This window comes from Vulpes vulpes, chromosome 1, assembly GCF_048418805.1.
Source record: "Vulpes vulpes isolate BD-2025 chromosome 1, VulVul3, whole genome shotgun sequence".
NCBI classification, from domain to species: domain Eukaryota; kingdom Metazoa; phylum Chordata; class Mammalia; order Carnivora; family Canidae; genus Vulpes; species Vulpes vulpes.
In genome coordinates this window covers 68,099,612-68,124,548 of record NC_132780.1, presented here as the reverse complement: position 1 = coordinate 68,124,548, position 24,937 = coordinate 68,099,612, and the positions used below count along the sequence as shown (strand labels likewise).

The following is a 24,937-nucleotide window of genomic DNA, read 5'->3' as shown; positions in this document are numbered from 1 at the left end:
GAAGAGAATCAATATTAGTTGTGCTATTATGGGAGCATAAAACAAAATCCTGTGTTGGTATTCTGTGTAGATTAGGTAAAGGGTATGTGTGGAGAAAAATAAATGTAGATGGAAAGGATACTCATGAAAAGATTAGCTTCTATATTGGACTGTGAACTTTAGCCCAAAGTTCTGCACCAATGCAGGATTTCAGTCATGGGATTAATATGGGAAAACAGTAGGGACAAATGCAGGTTTTTACATTTGCAAGCACCCATTGTGACATCAATACAGAGAATAGATTTTATAAGGGTTATTTGTTTGTTTGTTTGTTTTTTGCAAAGACCTCATTTACATCTTAGCCAGGTCTGCTCCTTCAACCGGGTGGATTGGTTATCCCTCCCCATCACTGCTCCTCTGCTAAAGCTCCCTGCCACAACCAGACCACATCTACCATTTCACTTATTTGCTCTGTTAATTATTTTTGGAAAAAAAAAAAATCTGATAAAAGTATTGCAACAAAGATATTAAAATCCAGAAACAATCTAACATGTAAAACCACTAAGATGTATCAGCAGTTTGAAAAGTGACTGACTGGTTAAGAAATGTCTTAAATCAAGGGGAAGCTCTTTTCCTGCAGACAGTTAAAACAAAAATACTTTTAAACATATACAAAGTCTTCATTTTATTGCAAAATGAAAAAAAAACTTTTAATATGATTATAGAAATACTTCATAAGAAAATTGGCTCTATTTTGCAAGCATCAAAATATTAATATCTTGGCTTATGTGAAAAATTACCTGATGAAGGTATCTATTTACATTTTTGTCTTGAAATGAGATCATGAAACAAGTGGCAGACTTGGTTGCCTTACCAATAAACCATTTTTCTTCCTCACCAAAAGGTGTCACAAGTTAGTAAAATGTTTTCCTTCTGGTAGCCCTGTGCTCTGGGAGGGAGTCACTTTCCCACCCTGGTCAAGGGAATTTTAATTGTTAAGCCAATCATGGTAATTCTGTTTTTCTGGTGACAGACAGACAGACAGATGTGAAAATTAGGCAGGTGGAGTACATAAGGATGCTCGTCCTCCCACTTTCCATATCTGCTACTGTCTGCCTGCGATGAGATGTCAGGAGCCTTGTGAGTAAATACGTTGTATGACAACATACACAGCCAGTTCTTCACCCAGTCAAAGCAGCTATTTGCTTGATTCTAAAAGCTCCGTAAAGCCATCCCATACAACCAAATTAAGAGTGTGAGCTCCATTCATGTAATGTTTAACCTACATATTTCAAATAAAGTCTCTGGGAGGCACTAGGGGAAAGACTTTTCCTTCCTACGTTCAAGCTAATATTAGGCCAGACAAGGCAAGAAGGGAGTAAAACTGTCACCATCTCCCATTTCCCCCACGGATGACCTAACTAATCAAAGATGACATCATTCCTTCCTACTGAACACAGATATATAGCCTCAGAGTTCTTAGGAATCTCTCCCCTATCCACTGCCAATCCCTTACTACCTATTTGCTATTCTGCACCTTGGTAACAGTTGCCAGATACCAAGAGTGGAGACTCAGGATTACACGACTGTCTCAAGGGCATGACCTCTTGAGGGTATCATCTGCATAGCAAATGTCTCCACATCCTTGCATAAGGCCCCTGAGTGTGACTCTGGTAATAGGGAATACACCAGACCTTTCAGAGGGAATGGCTAGAGCACATAGGTACAGAGCTGCTCTCATGACTGTGAAGTCAAGCTCCCATTCTGCCACATGTTGACCTAAGAAAGGGAAAACCAAACTGCGCCATGGTTAAGAGTACAGCCTCTAGGATCAAATCACTGTGTTCATATCCCAGCTCTGACACCTACCAGCCCCATTTCAGTTTCCTCATCTATAAAATGGAGATGATAATCATATCTTTCTCATAACACTGTTACAAGGACTACCTGAAGTAATATAAGCACTTAAAATAGTAGTTTGCAAATACATATGGATTTGCTATATTTTGAAGATTTAAACTTTTACACAAATTAATAACTCTTTACTGAGATCTGTTGGGTTTTCTTAAAACTGTTTAAGCTAACACAGTTTTTGTTTGTTTTTTTTTTTAATCACAAGCATATCTCCTCTACCTCCTCTTTCTTATTAAATTCTCGTTTTTTTTTTCTAAATGGCAAAAAAATAACTTTTTAAAACTTCTTTTTATAAAAAGTATGGGGAGTTCCTGCAATCTTATAGGTTTTGCTACATTCACTCAATATCCTTTCTATAAATGTTTACTAGTTGGGAATTAATTTCATTTCATAATGCTTCAATTTTATTAATGATCTACAGTTTTACTGAAGCTCTGCATGGCCTTATAAAAATTAGGTGTATCCCTTCATTCAATAAATATTTAGAGCAAGAATCCTACAGAACAGGATACTGTTCTAGGTAATGGATTTGCAATTCTTAAAGCAAAAATATTTAAATATATGCTGCATGTTACATTTAAAAATTTGTATGGGGAAAATAGAAGTATTTTTAATGTGAAAAAATATTTAAAAATATTTTGCATCAAACTTACTTCTAACTTCCTCTTTAAATCATCACACACAAAAAAGAGCTAAAGTTATATACCTTAGAAATCCCTAGTAATTTAATATATTCTAAGTATCTTACACGTTAGAATTTCATATAGTTGATGAATAAATTCTAATTCTCTACAAATTAATTTTCTTAGCCTCACTGTAAAATGATGCACAAGCTGAGGCAGTACAGTATGAGGATAACCATGGGCCAAACTGAAATCTGAGTGCTTCTACTGACATTTAAAGAAATATTTGGGGGCGCCTGGGTGGCTCAATGGTTGAGTATCTGCCTTTGGCTCAGGCTGTGATACTGGGGTCCTAGGATGGAGTCCCACATCAGGCTCCCCATGCGGAGCCTGCTTCTCCCTCTGCTGATGTCTCTGCCTCTCTCTATATATCTCTCGTGAATGAATAAATAAATAAAATCTTAAAATATATTGGGATGCCTGAGTAGCTCAGCAGTTGAGCATCTGCCTTTGGCTCAGGGCATGATCCCGGGGTCCTGGGATCGAGTCCCACATCGGGCTCCCTGCATGGAGCCTGCTTCTCCCTCTGCCTATGTCTCTGCCTCTCTCTCCGTGTCTCTCATGAATAAATAAATAAAACCTTTAAAATATATATATATATTTTAAGGCTTTGAGAAATATTAAGGCTATCTCTAATAATTCTCATACATATATAACTTTGACTTAGATCAATCAGTTTGACTTTGACTTCTAAAACCCTTAGCCTGAGAACAATTTCTCAAACATCCCTAGAATTAATGGTTCCTTATTGATTGTAAGCTTTTGGTGTTTATAATTAGTTAAAGATAAAGCATTCCTTTCATCACCTTTATCATTTCCTGTTCAATTGTTTTGGAAGTGTGGAACCATCCTGATTTTGCTGGGTCTCTGCTCAAAGTTCTGTGCTTTATGAGTCATTCTTGATAATGGTTCATGATTTACACAGATTAGGGAGATAAGGGCTTTCCCTTCTTCTTAATCTGGGCAGGGAGCCTACTTTAAAAAAACAAACAAAAAAGACAACAAATGAACAAAAACAGTAGAATATGTAAAAGTTGTAAGGGTTCTCTAAAGTTTCCAGCAAAACTTTATTCGTTTATGTTTCACATAGTGACACACACTTTTTGCTTCAATTTCAAAAGGTTGAGCAAATGCATTAAGATATCTGTAAGTAAGTGACCGATACTAATATGACAAGCCATAAACAAGTGCATGGATGAGTTCTGGGCCAGAGACTGAAATTTTACTGCATCGATGTTTTTCATACTCAACAAGACACTATAGACTGTGAAAATCCATTGAAAACATCTCTTACCAAATCTCCTTCAAAAGTTTACCTAAATTCACACTGCTCCTAAGATAAACTCCAAAGCCCTTACATACAATCCCAAAGGTCCTGCACAACTGGTCTCTGCTCTCCCTTGCATCCACTTCCTCTGTGATGTTACACAGGGCTCCTCCCACTGTGCAATGCTCGCACTCTACTCATATACTACTGTCCCACAGAACCCTTTCCTGACTCCAACAATGCAAGGTCTTCTTGCTACATTAACCCATTAAAAAACAACCTTCCTAAAAGCACCTTTTTCCTAATTTTTTTCAATTTTATTAAAATATAATTGAGATACCACGCTGTGTAAGTTTAGGGTGTCCAGCAGAATTTGACAATGTCAGGAAAGGATTACTACAGTAAGTTGACATCCATCATCTGTGGAGACACAAACATTGTATATATTTTCTTGTGATGAGAACTTCTAGGATCTACTGTCTTAACAACTTTCCTCTGTATCCTCCTTTAATGTTAGCTACATTCATGATGTGGGACATTATGTCCCTAGTATATATTTATATTACAACTGGAAGTTTGTGCCTTCTGACCACCTTCCTCCAATTCCTTCTCGCATCAACCTCACCTATCCAGTAACCACAAATTTGATCTCTTAGTTGTGAGGTTTGGGGTTTTTTGGGTTGTTGTTATTGTTGTTTTCAAATTCCACATAAAATGGAGATCATACAGTATCTGCCTTGTTCTGCCTGACTTATTGCATTTAGCATAACATTCTCAGAGGCCATCCATGTTGCCACAAGAGGCAAGATTTCTTCCCTTTTTGTGGCTCAATATTCTACCGTACACACACACCTACCACATCTTCCTTATCCGGTCATGCATTAGCAGACACTTAGGTTGTAGGCAGGCCATGGCTGTTGTGAATAATGCTGCAGTGAAGGTAAAAGTGCAGGTATTTCTTTAACATAACATTGTCCTCTCCCTCAGATATATTCTCAGCAATGTGATGGCTGGATCACAGTGTAGCTCTATTTTTAATTTCCTGAGGACCCTCCACACTATTTTCCACAGTGGCTGCACCAGTCTGCATTCCCACCAGCAGCATGCACAGGTTCCCCTTTCTCCACAACTTTGCCAACACTTGTTTCTTGTTTTTGATTTTAGCCATTCTGATAGGTGTGAGGGGATACCTCATTGTAGTTTTGATTTTCATTTCCCTGATGATCAGTGATGCTGAGTATCTTTTTAAGTGTCTGTCAGCCATCTGTATGTCTTCTTTGGAAAAAAATGCTCATGTTGTCTGCCCATTTTTAAATTGGATTTGTTTTGAAAATGTTCAGTTCCATATTTTTTATATATTTTAATGCTAACCTTTTATTGGATATGCCATTTGCAAATATCTTCTCCCACTGAAGTTGGTTGCCTTTCAGTTTTGTTGATTATTTCCTTTACTATGCAGAGGCATTTTATTTTGATGTAGTGTCAATGGTTTATTTTTCCTTCATTTCCCTTGTCGCAGGAGACATATCTAGAAAAATGTTGCTATAGCCAATGTCAGACCTTATTGCCTACGTTCTCTTCTAGGATTTTTATGGTTTCAGGTCTCACATTTAGGTCTTTAATCCTTTTTGAAAAAAAAAAAAAAATCCTTTTTGAGTTTATTCTTTGTGCATGGTGTAAAAAAAGTGATCCAGTCTTGCCAACACTGTTTCCTGAAGAGACTGTCACATTGGATACTGTTTCCTGCTTGTCAAAGATTAATTGACCATATAGTTGTGGGTTCATTTCTGGGCTCTATTCTGTTCTATTGATTTATGTGTCTATTTTTATGACACTACCATACTGTTTAGATTACTACAGCTTTGTAACATAACTTGAAGTCTGGAATTGTGATACCTCTGATTTTTTCTTTTTCAAGATTATTTTGTCAATTTGGGGGTTTCTGTGGTTCCATATAATGTTTTTTTTAAGATTTTGTTTATTTATTCATGAGACACACACAGAGAGGGAGGCAGAGACACAGGCAGAGGGAGAAGCAGGCTCCTAGGGAGAGCCTGATGTGGGACTTGATCCTAGGACCCTGGGATCAAAACCTGAGCCAAAGGCAGATACTCAACCGCTGAGCCACCCAGGTGCCTCGGTTCCATATAAATTTTAAGTTTTTGGTGGTGTCTTTCATGTCATTGGCAAATAGTAAAAGTTTTACTTATTCCTTACCAATTTGGATGCCTTTTATTTCTTTTTGTTGTCTCACTGCTATGGCTAGGACTTCCACTACTACACTGAATAAAAGTGATGAGAGTCAACATCTTTGTCTTGTTCCTGATTACAGGGAAAGCTCTCAGCTTCTCTCCACTGACTATGAAGTCAAGCTGTGGGTTTTTTTATATGTGGCCTTGCTTATGTTGAGGCATGTTCCCTCTAAACCTACTTTGTTGGGGGTTTTTATCCTGAATGGATAATGTGCTTTGTCAAATGCTTTTTCTGCATCTATTGAAATGTTCTTATGGGTTTTGTCCTTTTATTTATTGATGTGATTTATAATATTGATTGATTTGCAAATACTGAACCACCCATACATCTGGGAATAAATCTCAACTGATTGTGGTGAATGGTATTTTTAATGTATTGTTGGATTCAGTTTGCTAGTATTTTGCTGAGGTTTTGGCATCTGTATTCATCAGAAATACTGGCCTTTAATTCTTTTTTTGTGGCAGTCTTTTTCTAGTTTTGGTATCGAGATATTGCTGTCCTCCTAGGATGATTTTGGGAGATTTTGCTCCTCTTCCATTTTTTGGAATAGTTTGAGAAGAATAGATATTACTTTTTTTTACATGTTTGATAGAATTTACTATTTGGTCCTGAACTTTTGTTCATTGGGAGTTTTTTGACTACTGATTCAATTTCATTGCTGGTAATTGGTCTATTCAAATTTTCTGTTTCTTCCTGATTCAATTTCGGAAGATTATAGGTTTCTAGGAATTTAACCATTTCTTCTAGGTTGTCCAATCTGTTAGCATAGAATTTTTCATAATATCCTCCTATAATCCTTTGTATTTCTGTGGTGTCAGTTACCTTTCTTGCATTTCTGATTTTATTTGAGCCCTCTTTTTTCTTTGAAGAGTGGATAAAGGTTTATCAATATTATTGATCTTTTCAAAGAACCAGCTCCTGGTTTCATTGGTCTGCTCTATTTTTTTGTTTTGTTTTGCTTTTATTTTGTCTATTTATTCTCTAATCTTTATTATTTCCTTCCTTCTACCAGGTTTGCAGGTTTGTTTGTTCTTTTTCTAGCTCCTTTAGGCATGAGGTTAGGTGTTTGAGATTTTTCTTGCTTCTTAAAGTAGGCCTGTATTGCTATAAACTTCCCTTAGATTGCTTTTGTTGCATCCCAAAGATTTTGTTGAATCTTTATCACTTGATAAAGTGACATCCCAAAGATTTTGTTGAATCTTTATCACTTGATCTTTTTGATGCTAGCCATTCTAATAAGCAAGAGCTGATACCTTTATGTCTTTTGACTTTCATTTCCCTAACTGGTGATGTTGAGTACCTTTTCATGTACCTGTTTGCCATTCCCATATATTCTTTGGAAAAATGACTGCTTAGGTCCTTTGTGCATTTTTAACTGGATTATTCTTTAATGTTCTTGTGTTGATTTTTTTTTTGTTTTGCTTTGTTTTTGCTATTGGGTTACATGAATTTTGGATATTAACCCCTCATCAGATAGATGGTTTTCCCATTCCATAGGTTGTTTTTTCACTGTAGAATCTTTTTCTTTTGATGTGCAAGAACTTTTTTAGCTTAATGTAATCCCACTTATTTATGTTTGCTTTCATTGCTGTGCTTTAGGTATCCCATCCAATAAACTGTTGCCAAAGCTATGTCAAGGAGCTTTTTTTCTATGTTTTCTTCTAGAAGTTTTATGGCTTTAGGTCTTACATTTAAATCTTTGACCCATTTTAAGTTAATTTTTGTGAATCATGTTAAAAGATAGAGGTCGAATTTCATTGTTTTACATGTGAATGTCCAATTTTCTCAGCATCATCTAATGAAGAGTTTAACTGACTCCCTCCCCTGTCAACTATCAGTTGACCTTATATGCTTATTTATTTCTAGGCTCTTGATTCTGTTCCTTTGGCCTATTTCTTCTTATGGCAATATCATACTGCTTTGATTATTACATACTGATATCAGAAAGTATGGATTCTTCCTGCTTTGTTCTTGTTTCTCAGGATTGCTTTCGCTACTCCGTCTTTCGTGGTTCCGTGTAAATTTTAAGACATTTTTTCTACTTCTGTGAAAACATCCCATTGGAATCTTCATGGGAATTGCACTAAATCTATACATGGCATTTGGTAGTATTTACACTTTAACAATATTAATTCTTCCAACCTGTGAATACAGGCTACTTCTCCATTTACTAGTGCTTTCTTTAATTTCTTTCATCAATGCCCTGTAGTTTTCAGACTAGAGACAAGTTACCTCCTTGAGTTAATGTATTCCTAAGTATTATATTCGTAATGTATACCTAATTGTATTATTTTTGATACTACTGTAAATGGAACTGCTTTGTTTCTTTTTCAGACAATTTGTGTATAGAAACAGTACTGATTTTTGTTTGTTAATTTTGTATCCTGCAGCTATACTGAACTCATTGATAAGACCTAACAAGTTTTTGGTGTAGGTCTTTAGAATCTGTATCTAAAATCATGTCATCTGCAAACAGAGACATTTTACTTCTTTGTTTCCCATTCCAATGCCTTTTATTTCTTTCTCTTGCCTGACTGCACAGGCTAGGACTTCCAGTATCATGTCAAATAGGAGTGGCGAGAGTAGACATCCTTGTCTTGTCCCTGATCTTAGAGGAAAATTTTTCAACCTTGGCATGGATGGGGGGACTGGGTGAAGCTGGTCAAAAGTTAAAAACTTCAAGTTATAAGACAAATAAGTACTGAGGATATAATGTACAACATGATGACTATAGTTGACATTGCTGTATAGCATATTTGAAAGTCACTAAGAGAGTTAAGTGCTAAAACTCCTTACTATTTTTTGCCTCCTTTAGAAACAGTAAGTTCTATTACAACTGAATACGTGTCCAATGTTTAGCAAATGCTAAACACATAGTAGATACCTGGCAAATTTTAGTAAAATGAATTGATTTTAAACCTAAAATGATGATTCTGGGACAGAAATTGAGCTGTGTACTTTTCTGGACCCCATTTCAACCACCAACTTCCTATGTAACAATCTAAATGACCAATGATAACATATTTTGAGGGGAGAAGCAAAGTGCAAAAAAAAGCCAGTAAGGGATAGTGAATATATATTATCTCTTGTAATGAAAAGTAGCCAAAAAAGCAGAATATAATACTTTAAACTAAATTAGAATTATTGAACCTGGGAAAAACCCTCCATACAAGAATAATTCCATAAGTTTCTTTTAATGTTTACTCTATTTTTTTAATTTAAAAAGCAACATATATAAAAATATAAACTTACCTATAACTCCCCCTAATCCAAAAACCACAATGATTTATATTTTACTAGCTCTTTGCCTACACAATTACATATGATTATTATCTTGTAAAAGATGGTAATGTATCCTGTTCTGCAACTCACCACACTTTAATGAAGCTATCAATCAAAACACCTATTTTGGATGGGATTCCAAAATTTAGTTTTTTTCACCAACTTTTCCTATTATAGTCAATGCAGAACATGAATAACCAGTTAAAATGAGTAGAAAGACAAAATTTTTAACACTACTTTCTCCCATTCTTAAATAAGAAAAATATTTTCAAGATGTGAAATCCATAGTAAAACTATTCTGCAATATATCAAAATTTCCAGTATAATAAAAGCAAACAAAAAATTCTGAAAAGTAGGCGGCCCGGGTGGCTCAGCAGTTTAGTGCCACCTTCATCCCAGGGCATGATCCTGGAGACCTGGGATCAAGTCCCACGTTGGGCTCCCTGCAGGAGCCTACTTCTCCCTCTACCTGTGTCTCTGCCTTTCTCTCTCGGTGTGTCTCTCATGAATAAATAAAATCTTTAAAAAATCTGAAAAGTTAAAAAAAGGTGTGTGTTGGGGGTAAGGGGGTGACTTAAATATTCATCTTAACCAACCACTGTTGTATAGGCCTGTTGTGTTTGCCCCTTGCTTTCAATTACTCCGCCTTCTATCAAATTGCCAAAACTTCCCGCTCCAGGCTATCCCAGAAGTAAATCACAACAAGCCCTGCAGCCCTGCTTTTGATTTTATTGCTCCCCCAGCCAACATCAGCACTGCATTTGCTCTTCTACAGGCCCCCACCATCCAGAACAGTGGTTCTCAAACGTGAGTTTGCATAAGAATTACTTGGGAGAGCTTATCAAAACACAAACTGTAGGCCCCACTGCAGGAATTTCTGATTCCAGGGATCTTAAGTGAGAAAAGCCCCAAGGCATTTCTAACTAGTGCCCAAGTGATTGCCATGTTGGAGTCACAATTTGAGAATCAGTGGCCTAGATAAAGAACCAATTCCTGTAAAAAGCTTTCTCAATATTCATACCTTTTCATGTCCTCAGCTCTCCCAGCATTGTCTTGAAAACTTACACTGCACCACTCAACACTGGATTGTTCAGCCTCGGTTGTTATACTCTCACAGGTTCTTACCTTCTTTCTACATCAGAAGATTATAAATCCCCCAAGGGCAGTAACCACAAGATGGCTCCTCTGACTAACAAGGAGCCCAGAACACAGCAAGTAGACAGATGCTTGTGCTTCATATAACACTCTATCTAACTGGCTAAAACAACATGAATCTTAAAATCTCAAGCAAAGTTAATTCTATTAAAAATTCCTGTTTGCTGGATGTTATGGTAGATGTTTCCAAATACACCAGCAACAAATCCTGAAATAACCTTATTCTTACTCTTTGATTGTTTATCTGTCTTCTCCTATCAGAAAGTGACCTTCAAGGGAATAAGTTTATACTCCTTGTTCTCCAATTATCTTCCCATACTAGGGACTCAAGGAATATTTGTTAATCAGCATACCAAATGATTAGGTAGAGAAATGAGTAGTATCTGGTTATATTTTTAGCTACAAGTTGGCCACACACTAGATGTTTCTAGAAATTATTATTCAATCTTTAATCAAATAATCTGGATCACTGTTAAACCTACACAAACTTTTAAGGAGTAGATAAAAAAAAAACAGAAATGGTTATACCATTCATCTCTCATAGGCTTGCATTTCAGTTTCAAAATCTGGGTTAAGTGAAACAAAATCTTAAATGCTAAAAGGAATTCTATTAAAGAGATGCAATAATTTGAATTAAACATCTTTTTTCTACTACATGTACAATTAGAAAATACAACTTGTATAAAAAGAAACGCTGATGAAAACAAAGCATTTTCCAAAATCCATTAGCTCATAACATTTTCATTCATTAGAATCACTTATAAAAAATTTTTTACTTAGGAAATATAGCAATGACATTAAATGTACAAATAATAACTACCACTGATAGGAACTTTATAGATACTACAAAAACTGCTTCAGAAAACCAAGCTTGTAACAAAGCTATTGAAATTATTCACAATCACTAACAATATTTGTGATCATCTGAATTAATCTTTAAAATTATCAAAATCCCAATCAACTTGATTAGATTGCTACAGAGCCCAAACACTCTCAAGGAAGAATATATTAAAGATACATCTTTGCAATAATATGAACAATTAACAGAATTAATGGAATACAGAAAGTAACTCTTTGTAAATAAACTTTATTCCCTTTCTAGTTAAATTATGAACTTATGTTTATTTATAATTTGAATAGGGCCTCCAATACATTTTATTTCTATTCAAAAAAAAAAAAAAGAGAGAGAGAGAAAGAGATATGAAATTTCTATGTGAAAATGTAATTTCCATATTTGAGACAAAGAAATTTCAAGGAAAAGAAAGTGCCCAAGATGAAGTTCCAAGTAAACCATTTCAATAATGTGGGTTTTTTCCTTATTCATGATATATACCAATAGTTAACACATAATTTATTAGTGTCCTACTTACTAAAACCTTCTAACACTGCATGGTTTGGCAAAGTAATTCATGTCCCATTATTTAAAATCCCACCACATTGTAAATTCAAGCACAGAAACCATCTGTTACATGCTAAGCAGACAAATGCCATTTAATCTGCATTTCAGGTTGCATATAGTAGGGGGGGGGGGCATGATTTAAATCTTACTAATTCTATGAAATATTTAGTAATTTTAATTGAATGAAAATTGTCCCATCTTTATAACCATAGAGACATAAAAAATGCATAATAATAACTACATTCTTTGAGTAAAAAAAGAAACCACTCATGTATGTGTTTAAAATATTTAAAGCAGTGACAGCACCAATATTTTCATTACTAATTATTTGGCATTTATAGGTAAACTGATAGTGATATGGTCTGCTATTCAATATTTTACACATATAAACACAATAATAATATAAATCATTAGATATAAAAGATGACATTGCTACTCTTAAATGATTTGGGTTCAATCAATCACCCTCTTGAATACCAAACAGCTTCCCTTTATAATGAGTATCACAGTTACATTTTGGGGATTTTAAACAAAATCCGTGTATTTTAAATATTGTTCTAATACCAGAAGATACCAAATATAGTCTTACTGACTTCCAATGTTCTCATTTCTTCATGCACCCCTCTTCTCATATCACCAACATGGTCAACTAAGTTTGTTACATTAGAAGCCAAAGGGGCCATTGCTGATAGTCAAAGTGATTCGTGGTTCTTTCTGAACATAACTGAAATACTGAAATGGCATTATGGATATCAAACTGTATTCCATCTTAGAATGTTATCACAAGATTCATCATCTCCTAATGTTTATTTATTAATTTTATGTTTATACCTTGATACTTGGCATAGATGTTAAACAGTTTAGTAATCTGAGCTTGATGCGTACCAGCTGGGCCTGTCAAAACTAGCTTACATAAAAATCAACATAATATATAAAACTTACAACTTAGTAAAACAATTCATGACCTAGTTAATTTTTTTTTTCCTGAGGTTTTTCCCAAATGGAAGTATGGCTGTCATTGTGTACAGGCCTCAATACTTTCAGGGAATATTTATACATTCTCTAAATGAGAACATTAGGTTATAAGAGAAATAAATGTTACCTCCAACTTCCAAACATCACTTGAAAATCAACTGTTTGGAATTCAAGATCAGAGGTCCACCTTCAAGAGGCAATTTGCCTCACAATCACAGATATAACTTTATGTATTTAAAATGTAAATGGTATAAAAGCAATAAAATGAAACCAAAAACAGTAACAGTAAAGACTTTGGAAATTTAAATGTCTGAAGATAGGTGGCAATTCACCTTTCCCAAACCCCTGCTCTGTCAACACAAACCAGAGCGATCCACTGTGATGGGGGTCCTCCACAGCCCACTCTGGCTCAGAGACTCCAAGTCTGGACCATGCTCAACCTCACCATTGGACTAACAGGAAGGAAGTAAAAACTTACTAGCTTTTTCATTTGTTTGACTGTAAGGGCCTAAAAAACGTCACCATCTAGTACCTCAGCAGTGCTCCACAGAGTCTGCTGAATAAATGAAGAGACAAGGTACCCTGAAGGATTTTAAAATGTGCATTACATAATCCATTCCCTCAAGAAGCTCTTAAATGAGTAGTGGGGAGATAAGAAGAGCCTCTGGTATCAGTCACACTATGACAACCAAGTTTAGTAACAAACAGAGGTTCACCTGGAGGTTGACAATCTAAACCTCCTTCATTTATTTATTCATTCAAAAATGTTTACAGAACCATTCCAGCATGCATCAGACATGTTGTTGGTAAGGGATACAAACATAGCTACAACCCCCTCACCTCCTGCCCCATCTATGCCAAGTCGCTCACAGAGTTACTGTCTGGGAACTAATGAGAACTAGGTGTGGGACTGCCGGCGATCCTTTAGCTTCCCTTAGCACAGGTTCAAATCTGCCAAAAGAACACGACTACCTAGTATCTTCACTCATAATCAGATGTAAAGGGCCAAATATATGTGAATTTCCTTGGAAATTACTACTGCTCTGGGGTCACACAATATTGATGCATTGCAAACCTTGCCACAGTTTAACTAAAATATGCCATGCATTCTCGATCTCTTCAGCATTGTGCCTCTAAACACTAGACAAGTAGGTACTCAATAAAATACTAAGTGAATCAAGAAAAACTAGCTTTTCTAACACCATGAGGTCATCATTAGGAAAACACTTATAGTATGAAAGCTGGCCATTTTAAAAGCAAACATAATTTTCTAATGTAAATAATCATCCCATTATTCATTTGCTTTAAAAAATGTGATTTTCATTTCCTAGGATCTATCCTCAATTTCCTATCTCACAAATATCATTTCTTCTTGCACTACATTATTATCCATCATTACATACCAAGTTTAAATTTGCATCTTTATATGGTGTGCCTTAAGCACAGCTCAGTCATACTTTTGAAAATGTCAGACATCTCAAATTGTTTTCAAATGTTTGAGGTTTATAATAGCTGAGATATGCCATGTCAAATTTTGTTCTTAATATTAAATGTTATGGTTGTTTTGAAAAGAATACATCTCTCTGGCATATTTATATTTCTCTCTCCCTATCTATCCCTTACCCCTCCTTCTCAATACACACACCACACACACATGCACACACACTCATGCACGTGTACTTTTTTATTTTAAGAGGGTACGTGGAGCCCAACACGGGGCTCAAACACACGACCCTGAGATCAAGACTTAAGCTGAGACCAAGAGTCATATGTTTAACCAACTGAGCCACCCAGGCACCCCTTTATGTACTTTAAAATCTAATCTTTGCTTTGATGCCAAAAGGTTTATCTCTTTAATTTAAAAACTATGTGAGAAAATTATAGAAACTCTGAAAACTGGAGGAAAATCAGCTCTAAACATCAGAGTAGTACCACAGTTCTAACAGCATAACATTTTAATATTGATCATTTTTAAATTAACAGCATTTTTAAACTTCATAGCATTTTATTACACTAAATAAATTCCCAGAAAAATAGGATATTGTTTTTAACATAAAAATTCTTCATATAGTTAAAATCACACATAACATAAATTTCTACTATAAAAAGAGTATTCATAGAAATAAGATGCCCTATTTAGCCAAATATAAATTCATTTAAAATTAAAATTATACTTCAATACTCAAATCCAATATATTAATACATAATCAACTTGGGGGGGAATTTATTTCATTTCACATCTCTTTTGAGCCCACATTTCTTTTTTCATAAATATAACAGCATCCTAAGTTCATGAGTGTGAACACAACATCAAATGCAAAGTCAAGAGTTCTTTTCTGTGTATACACAGAAAAATTGTTTAAAGACTTCTTTTTGCAAAATGTAATAATATACATAAATTTTTGAAATATAAAGAACATTTGTGTAATCATTAATATCAATCATTAAAGTCAAGTCTAATATTGACTTCTGCATTTTTCAATATGGTCATGTCTAAATAAATTTTCAAGAGTTCTTTGTAAGTTTTTTTAAATCAAGGATCTTATTTGTTGCCCCTCATTCCAACTTATTTTATCTTTTTAAACAGAATAAAATGTCTACAGAATTAAAATGCTAATTTTGTCTACTTTATATGTTATTTTCCAGCAGTTTTCTTGTCACTGTAAACTAGAAAATAATCTGCACTTAATCTGAATGAGCTCTTACCTTCTGGTTTGTTGTTTTTCCTCTTCAGCCATTTTTCTACTGTCTCTGTACTAACACTTTCAGATACAAACTCGTCTAACACCTGGGGATGAAGAGAAAGATATGCCTTCACTTTTTCATCTGTCAAACCTGTAAAATAATTAAAAAGAATAAAATTAACCTAGTTGACACCTTCATAAGGATCAAAAATACAGAAAAACGACACCTGATGCTAAAATTGATTTAAGACATAAGAAGAATGTACAAATGTGCACACACACGATGGAACAGTATTGGTCCATGAAGAGGACTTAAATTTAGACATGTTACAACATAGAGAAACCGTTAAAACAACACCGTAAGGAAACAAAGCCAGAGATGAAGGATGACTCTTATACAATTTCACTTATATGAAATTACGTAGAATAGGCAACTTCACAGAGATAGAGCCGATCACAGCGGGGCAGAATGTGGAATCATTACTTAATAGGGACAGAATTCTGTTTTGGGTGAAGGCCAAGTTTGAGAAGTGGACAGAGGTAATAATGGTCACAGTCCATGCTGTGAGGATAATTACTGCCACTGAATTATATACTTGAAATGGTTAAAATGACAAATTTTATGTTATATATATTTTACCACTATGAAAAATAGTAAAAACGTCAAAGGTTAAAACTTTAGCAATTTTAAACTACAGATAGTCCATCATATTACACAGCTGTCTTTCAACAGCAAATCCCAGGGTTGTCCTGGAGCCAATGCTGTGCTCCCAAGTGGTACAGGTAAGCCTTACAAAGTACTCAGATCTTCCCATTTGCAGTCACCAGAGCTTTAATTTTCAAAGTCAGAGGGGCAAACAGGAGAATTTTAGGTGCTAAAACGATGCATTTTAGGTGGTAAAACAATGTTTACTGTCTAGATTCTTATCTTTCATTGTTTATTGGTGCATTTTAGGTGGTAAAACAATGTTTACTGAATAGATTCTTCTCTTTCATTGTTTACAGCATAAATTCTATTTTCTCCCAGGGGCACTGAATCCAATGATACAACCATTAATCAGCTCAGAGCAATTGACATTTGCTCACTGGTATTCCATGTATGTAGTCAGTTTCACTGAAATAATTTTTCAGTCTAATAACAACTGTTGAATATATATAGGATTTTCAAACAAAGTACTTTTACATATTTTCATGTTGAACATACAAAATTATGTTTTGAAATTGGCGCTTCATGTTAGTAGGCCATTCATTAAACAACTGTAAATCACAAACAGACTATCAATAATTATTACTCTGTGATGGTAATTATTTTTACTGTTATAGCCTCTGTGTGAATTACTCAGTAAATTACCATCCTTGGGGATAGTCAGGTAAAGAAAAAAAAAAAAAAAAAGGAGGTAGAAAATTGTCCTTTCAGAGGCAGAGAGAAGAAAAGGAAGCATATCTTTATGACTCTAGGGAATAGGCCGCATGTTCCCACCACTAAACAAGCCACAGAACTAACACGTGTTAATTAATTCTGCTGGGGACTAAAATCACAACTGTTTCGATTCTTCCAACAGAATGGTACAGTTGAGAAGGCAAATAAAAAAAAAAAAAAAAAAAAGAGAAGGCAAATAATTTTTTTCAACAAATTCAGTATTTCCACAATTTAAACTAGTAGATAAATAAAGATGAATATATAATTACATAGTTGTATTAGATAAAAGAAGAATAAGACCCCTGTCTGTGTTCACATGACAAGAGCTCCAGTGATGTAAAATTAAATCTGAGAAATTCTACAAGGTGCTAAAAATAAAAGACTGAATAAAGTAAGAGACAGTTGTCCTGACAGGGTAAATTATCCCTCAGATACAAAAGGCACAGGATGCTAAAGTAAACTAATAGCTGATTTGATCTTCAAAAAGACAAACGATGCCAATTTCATACTCCCTTCAAGCATGTCCTTCAGTCCTTCAGAGCGGGTTCATAATCGACATTTCATTCCTCCTTAAAACTTTATCACTTTTGTGACATAACTCTGTTCTTATCTTAACTTCCTATCTGCTCCTTACCTCTGCTTTCTTTTCATTAATCTATGATGACAACAAAATCTGAATCAGGAATCGTAATATATTTTTGATCTCCAGTCGTTGGATACTCTTCCATCTTGACTCAAAACTAAATGAGTCATCTCCATCCCACTTCTTCCCAAAGTGATCTCAACTCTCAGCTTTACTCTTTCCTTTTCCCAGAGACCCAGGCCAGAAATACAAAGTCATAATTGAATCATACCCCTTGCCATCTCATTTCATCTTAGTACGTTTATACAAGTCCTATTTGTCATATTATGTATCAGCTTAAAGGACTTGTATCTAAAATATACAAAGAACACTTAAAACTCAACAAGAAGATTACAATCCAATTAAAAAAGAGTCAAAGATCTGAACAGACATTTTATCAGAAAAGGTACAAATATGATAAGTATATGAAAAGATGTTCATCTGTCATTAGTGAATTGAAGTTAAAACAAAACTGAAACTCCACTACATACCTACTAGAATGGCTAAAATCTAAGAACTGACATTTACTGCTAATATGAATGCAAAATGGCAGTCACGTTGGAAGACTGGTAGTTTCTAATAAAGCTAACTATAATCTTACCATATGACCTAACAATCAAACACAAGTTGTGGCATACCCATACAATTAAATATTATTTAGCAATAAAGAGAAATGAGCTAATGAGGGGCACCCAGATGGCTCAGTTGGTTAAGCATCTCCCTTTGGATCTCTCTCTCTGATAAATGAATAAAACTCTTTAAAAAAAAAAAAAAGAAATGAGCTAATGAGCCATTAAAAACCATGGATTAGGCTTAAATGCATACTGCTAAGTGTAAAAAGCTACTATGAAAAGGCTGTATATTGTGCAATTGTAATTATACAACATTCTGGAAAAGGCGAACTATAGCGATAGAGAGAAAAGATCAGTGGTTGCCAAGTGTTCAAAGGGCAGGGGAGAAAGACAATGCGTGAACCACAGGTCATACTTTAGGGTTGTGAAACTATCCCATAAAATATTATAATGTTGAGTAAGTGACACCATGTATTTGTAAAACCCATAGATGTAAAATTTTAAGAGATCATTTAGAAAGTCAGGCTACCCTAGAATGGAGGCAGGCTATGGCAGGCTATGGCAGGCTATGGCAGAAGAATCTAAATGAATCACCAACGTATAACACCACCTCACTGAAGGAGGTGGGGGCTAAGGTGCTGACCTAAGCAACTTTAGATATGAATGGAATCTGTAAGAAATTCCACGGAATCATTGTACTCTATTGATAAAGTTATCTCACGGCAGGTAGAGCTTAACAATTCTCAAGCCACTATTCACTTATACTGAAATCAAGCAATTAAATAAGTAGATGGTGGGAATGAGGCTTCTCAATGGCAGAGCATGATGTTATAAATAAGCCAAAGGAGTCTAGAACAATCAATAAGGGTAACGGATTAGAGTTTGATGTCAGTATGAACTCACATTTAACGTAACACTGATACAGATGGTTACATATTGAAATACCGGCAGATACACTATGCATATACTCAGGTCAGTACACACATACATTTCCTTGTTATGTTAGCCGAGAGGACCTACAAGCAACAACATGCCAATAGTATGCCAGTACCAACAAGTATATGGAGCACCAAGATCTTGGTTTCTAATAGTACTCTCCAATAAAAGGTACCACAGCTCCTTGGAGAAATGGCTGAGTCTAGGACAAGTACACAAAATATTTAAGATGATTTGGAGCATCACATTTCCATAGAGTAAGGAAGTGCTAAGTGTGTGTGTGTGTGTGTGTGTGTGAGAGAGAGAGAGAGAGAGAGCGTTTTAATTACAATTACACAAAATGATGACATATGCCAAAAGGATACAAAAGTTGATTGAAAGAGCTCTCAATGATTCACACATGGAACCATTTGAGTAACACAATATAATCCAATTATAATTCAAAGAGTAAAATAATATCCATGCTGTGGTCTAAATGTTTGTGCCCTGCCCCTCCAAATTCACATGTGAAAATTCTAATTCCCAAAGGAAATAGCATTAATAGATAGAGCCTCAGGGAAATGCTTACATCATGAGGGCAGAACCCTTACCAATGGGATTAGTGTTTTATAAAGGAGGCTCCAGGGATCCCCAGACCCCTTCTACCATGTGAGGATACAGAATGTCTGTGACCTAAAACAAGGCCCTCACCCAACCAAGCAAGTGCAATGACCTTAGACTTCCCAGCCTCAGGAACGTGAGAAATACATTTCTGTTGTTTATAAGCCACCCAGCCTGTGGTATTTTGTTATAGCAGTCTGAATGGATGAAGATAATCCAGGAGTCCACACTGATATAAATAAATGACTTAAATAAAAAGAGAAGAACAAATATCCCACTCAGAATTCCAAATAATGTACGTAGAAACTCTGCCCTCCGGAAGGCAGAGCATAATTCCCCACTCCTTGACACTTACTTTGTATAAATTACACAAAACTAAAATTTTAAAGATCAATTGAGTCATAAATGAGTTATGATGTCTAAGTAAACTTCAAGACTAAAAAAATTAATTAAATCTTGGATTCAAGTATGTAGAAGAGAATGAAATGCCAAATACACCATTTTGGTTGTAAACTCTATTTAGAATTCTAAAGAGTATTATCACAGTTTTATATCTCAAATGTCTCAGAAGATATAATTTTCTTCCCAAATTACTATCCATATTGCAAGAAAATCATTATCTCCTTCAACAAGAGAAGGGTAGGAAGAGGCATTCTGACCTGGTAATTAAAAGTACAGGCAAAGGTAATTAAAAGTTTCTTCATCTCATCTAATGACCTGAGGATGAACCTGGGCAAAGCACCTTCTCTCTCTAAATCTGGCTTCTTATATGTATGGGAATGATATCTGAGTGGGAATGGGAATAATAACACTATCTATCACACAAGGTCATTAGAATAATTCAATAAGGTAATCCATAGATAGCATTTTTGCCTGGTACATTTAATAATAGTACCAAAATGCCATTTTTTTTTTTTTTTTACCTGTATGAAGCCAATATTCTTGCATTTGTCTAGAGGCTCAAATAACAGGCTTGTAACTTTTCACTTCTCTAAAACTCCAAATGTTCCAAAATTTCCATTTTTTAAAAAGGTTTAATTTTTAAGTAATCTCTACACCCAATATGGGGCTCAAACTCACAACCCCAAGATCAAGACTTGCACACTACACCAATTGAACCAGCCAGGCACCCCTAAAACTTCTATTTTTATTTTAGCATTTAATGTGTGATGTTCATTTAATGTGTGCTCAACGTCCTTAGCCATCAAAAACAATCTCTCTCGCTTTTTCTCTGTCATGTTATCTACCTTTACCTCTTATTTTTACATCTGGTTTTGCAAAGAGCCTGTAAGGCCAATACAGGGCCAACCCAGAATTAGAATATTGAAATAACAATCATCCACACTCTTGGAAAGTGGTGCATGTATAGATGATGAAACAGGCATCTTTTGTTTTTGTCTGACTTTGGTTTAATGCTTCCATAGCTTCTAATGGCCTATACATTTTGTTTATGTCAAAGAAAAAAAAAAAGGACTTAGCAGTTTCCTTGAGAGTTGTCATTAACACACGATAGCACCCAGTGATTAAAAATCTGCCACCAAAAATCCATACAACAATCATACAGATTCCAAGGTAACCTGTACATTTAAAACAATGTATTTAAAAATACTTCATTTCTACTAATAAGCTACATTCTCTCATCCATGCAGCATTTATTTCATTTTCCCACATGTGCAGGGATGCTGGGTCAAAGCTGCAGATGACAGAAGGGAAACACAGGATACTGACAGGCTGAATGAGCAGACGGAGTTACAGACAGTTGGATGAAACTCATTATTTTCACAATGCCCACTGAAAATGCCATGAAGGATTACAATCTAAATAAAACCAAAGTAAAAACAGCAGAGTGGCATATGTCATGGTTAGATTCAGCACTGAACCTGAAGGCCTATAACAAAGGGCAAAATAAAGACTGATAAATATTTTTGTCAAGACAATTAATTCTGTGTCTAGTAACTGAGCCAACAACCTGTGGAACAGATAAGAACAGCTTCATTTTGATGTTGAGTAATCTTTTCAAGAAATAGATAAAAGCCACAGCAATACCTCCTACTTCAATAACTTATTACTGGACCATGGGGTGGCAATGAAAAAGATTAACTCCATTTGTGTTTCAATCTGTTTTAATGCAAAATACCAGCGACAAAATGGTAGTATCAATCATTCACTTTTCATCTTTTTTTTTTTTTTAAACCTGGGAACATGAGGCTACTTTCTCCCATCTCAGCAGAAATCTTGCACTCTTCTGATAATATAACACAATGGCACACTGCCCTTTTGCATACACACAACACATATATTCAATTTTTTCCGATGGAGATTGTGTGTGTGTGTATAAATTTAAACTTCTTGTAAAACCACACAAACCTAATGGACTCTCGTGTCCTCTACACTCAGCTTCAACAATAATCAACTCATAACCAATATTTTCCATTTGTGCCCCCCACCTCCACCCACTCCCTTCTTAGCTGATTTTGGAACAATCTCATACATCATTTCAATACATTCATACATGTCAATGTGTATCTCTAAACAAGAGGAACTATTCTAACCACAAATATTATTACTACATCCACAGAGAAATTAATCATTAGTTTTAACACCATCAACATCCAAATGTTTCTATTATTCAACGTTTTTTTATAGGATAAATGAACTCAGACTCAGATAAGGTCTATATGCTGCAGCTGAAGTTGTGTGGTATTTTTCCTAGGTCTCTTTTATCCAATAAGTTCCCCTCTATCTCTTCTGTTTTCCCCATTATACTGTGTTATTGAAGAAAACATATCTTTTGTTCTCTGCTTTTCTACAGTCTGTGTTTTTCTGACTGTATCCCTGTGGTGGTGCTTACCACGTTTATCTGCCCTGTGCATTTCCTCAAGACTGAAATTAGATCTAGAGACCTGAACAAATTGAGGTTGGATCTGGAGGTGGGTAAGCAAGTTTTAAAGTGGTACTGTGTTCTTCTGTCAAAAGGTTTATACCATCTGCTGTCTCTCTGTTTGTGACATTAGCAGCATCTATGATCCAGCACTTACTAATTCACTAGGGCTCGTCATAGTGGTTTCCTAATTCTGTAATGCCATCTTCATTTATTAGCTGAAATATTACAAAGAGAAACTTTGCTTCATCAACTGTTTACTCATATAAATAAGACAGAATAAATGCTTAATTTGTCCTCTTATTTACCAGTTTTCACAGTGAGTTGGTTCAGTAGCATTCTCCTATAGGTGAGCAACCAAAAAAAAAAAAAATAGTATTATTATGAAATCACAGATATGAGAAAAATCTGATGTCTCTGCAATTTTAATTACAGGCCTATGTTGGAGAAATTGAGGGTTTGGTTCCAGACCATCATAACAAAACAAATATCACAATAAAATGAATCAAGTAATTTTTTTTTACTTCCGGTGCTTATAACTGTCATATTTAGACTATACTGTAGGCTGTTGAGAGTGCAGTTAGCATTATGTCTAAAAACACAAGGTATGTACCTTAATTAAAAAATATTTTCTTAAAAAAATAGATAAAAAATGCTTTATTGACAAAAAATGAGAACCATTTTCTGAGCTTTCATCGAGTCATCATCTTCTTGCCTCGACATTGATGGCTACTGGCTGATCAGAGTGGTGGTTGCTGAAGGCAAGGGTAGTTGTACCAATTTTTTAAAAATAAGACAACAACGAAGTTTGCCACATCCATTGATTCTCCCTTTCACAGATGATTTTTCTGCAGTATTCAGTTCTGTTTAATAGCAACCTACCACAGAAGAACTTCTTTCAAAATTTGAGTCAATCCTCTCAAACTCTGCTGGTGCTTTGCGAACTAAGTTTATGCCATGTTCTAAGTCCTTTGTTGTCATTTCAACAATCTTTGCAGTATCTTCATCAGGAACAAATCCAATCTTCAGAAACCAGATTCTCTGCTCATCTAAAGAAGCAGTTCCTCATCCACTAAAGTCCGATCATGAGATGGTGGCAGCTCAGTCCCATCTTTAAACTTCTCTTCTAATCCTCATTTTCTTGCTGTTTCCACCACATCTGGAGTGACTCCACTGAAGTCTTGAACCTCTCAAAGTCATCCAAGATGGTTACAATCAACTTCTTCTAAACTCCTGTTAATTTTGGTATTTTGGTCTCTTTTCGTGAATCACAAATATTCTTAATGGCCCCCAGAATGGTGAATTCCTTACCTAAGGTTTTCAATTTACTTTGCCCACACCCATCAGAGGAATCACTATCTATGGCAACTATAGTCTCAGGGAATGTATTTTCCTAAAATAATAAGACTTGAAAGTCAAAATCACTCCTTGATCCATGGGCTGTAGAACAGATGTTATGTTAGCAGGCATGAAAACAACATTAATTTCGTTATACTTCTCCATCAGAGCCCTTGAGTGACCAGGTATACTGTCAATGAACAGTAATATTTTTTTAAAAATCTTTTTACTCGGGATGCCTGGGTGGCTCAGTGGTTGAGTGCCTTTGGCTGAGGGTGTGATCCCAGTATCAAGTCTGACATTAGGCTCCCCACAATGAGTCTGCTTCTCCCTCTATGTCTCTGCCTCTCTCGTGAATAAATAAAATCTTAAAAAAAATAAATAAAAATTATTTTTTTCTCTGAGCCATAGGTCTCAACAGTGGGCTTAAAATATTCAGTAAACCATGTTGTAAACAGATGTGTTGTCATCCAGGTTGTTTTTCCTTTTATAGAACACAGGCAAAGTAGATTTAGCACAATTCTGAAGGGCCCTATTGATGAGGGAGGAAAAAAGCAGAAAAACATTCACCATTAGCCCAGAAGGCTGAGAAGGATCGAATACGTGCTGGTTGCTACATCCTTACTGGGTCCCATGACTGCCTGTAAATCTCACCAATAGTTAATACTGAAATGGATGACAAGCACCAGAGAAATCTCGTGAAAGGAGTCCTACGAGTAGAAACTGGAAGACATTCGTGATCTAATGCTCCCTGCACATGCCCTCCTGCTGGAGCATGACACAGAGAACCACGAACTCCAAACAGCACAAGTGCATTTCCATCTGCCCTCAGGGCCTGTCCTCATGCTACTTAAATAAATCTGCTCAGTTACACCATAAAATGTCTCAGGATTTATTTCTTGACCATCGTACTCAACAATACCACAACACTATGATTTTTGGAACAGTAACTGAGCACAGATTTCAATGTAAAATCA

General features: G+C 35.4%; 1 protein-coding gene across 7 annotated transcripts in view; it reads right to left on the bottom strand.

Annotated features, from left to right (window-relative positions):
• Positions 1-24,937, bottom strand: part of PDE10A (phosphodiesterase 10A) — a 591,886-nt gene that overhangs the window by 162,848 nt on the left and 404,101 nt on the right. For all 7 annotated transcript variants that reach the window (XM_072766442.1, XM_072766447.1, XM_072766434.1 and 4 more), the window contains one exon: positions 15,614-15,742. In XM_072766442.1, coding sequence (XP_072622543.1) covers positions 15,614-15,742 — 129 coding nt within the window. The remainder of the gene's footprint in view (positions 1-15,613; positions 15,743-24,937) is intronic.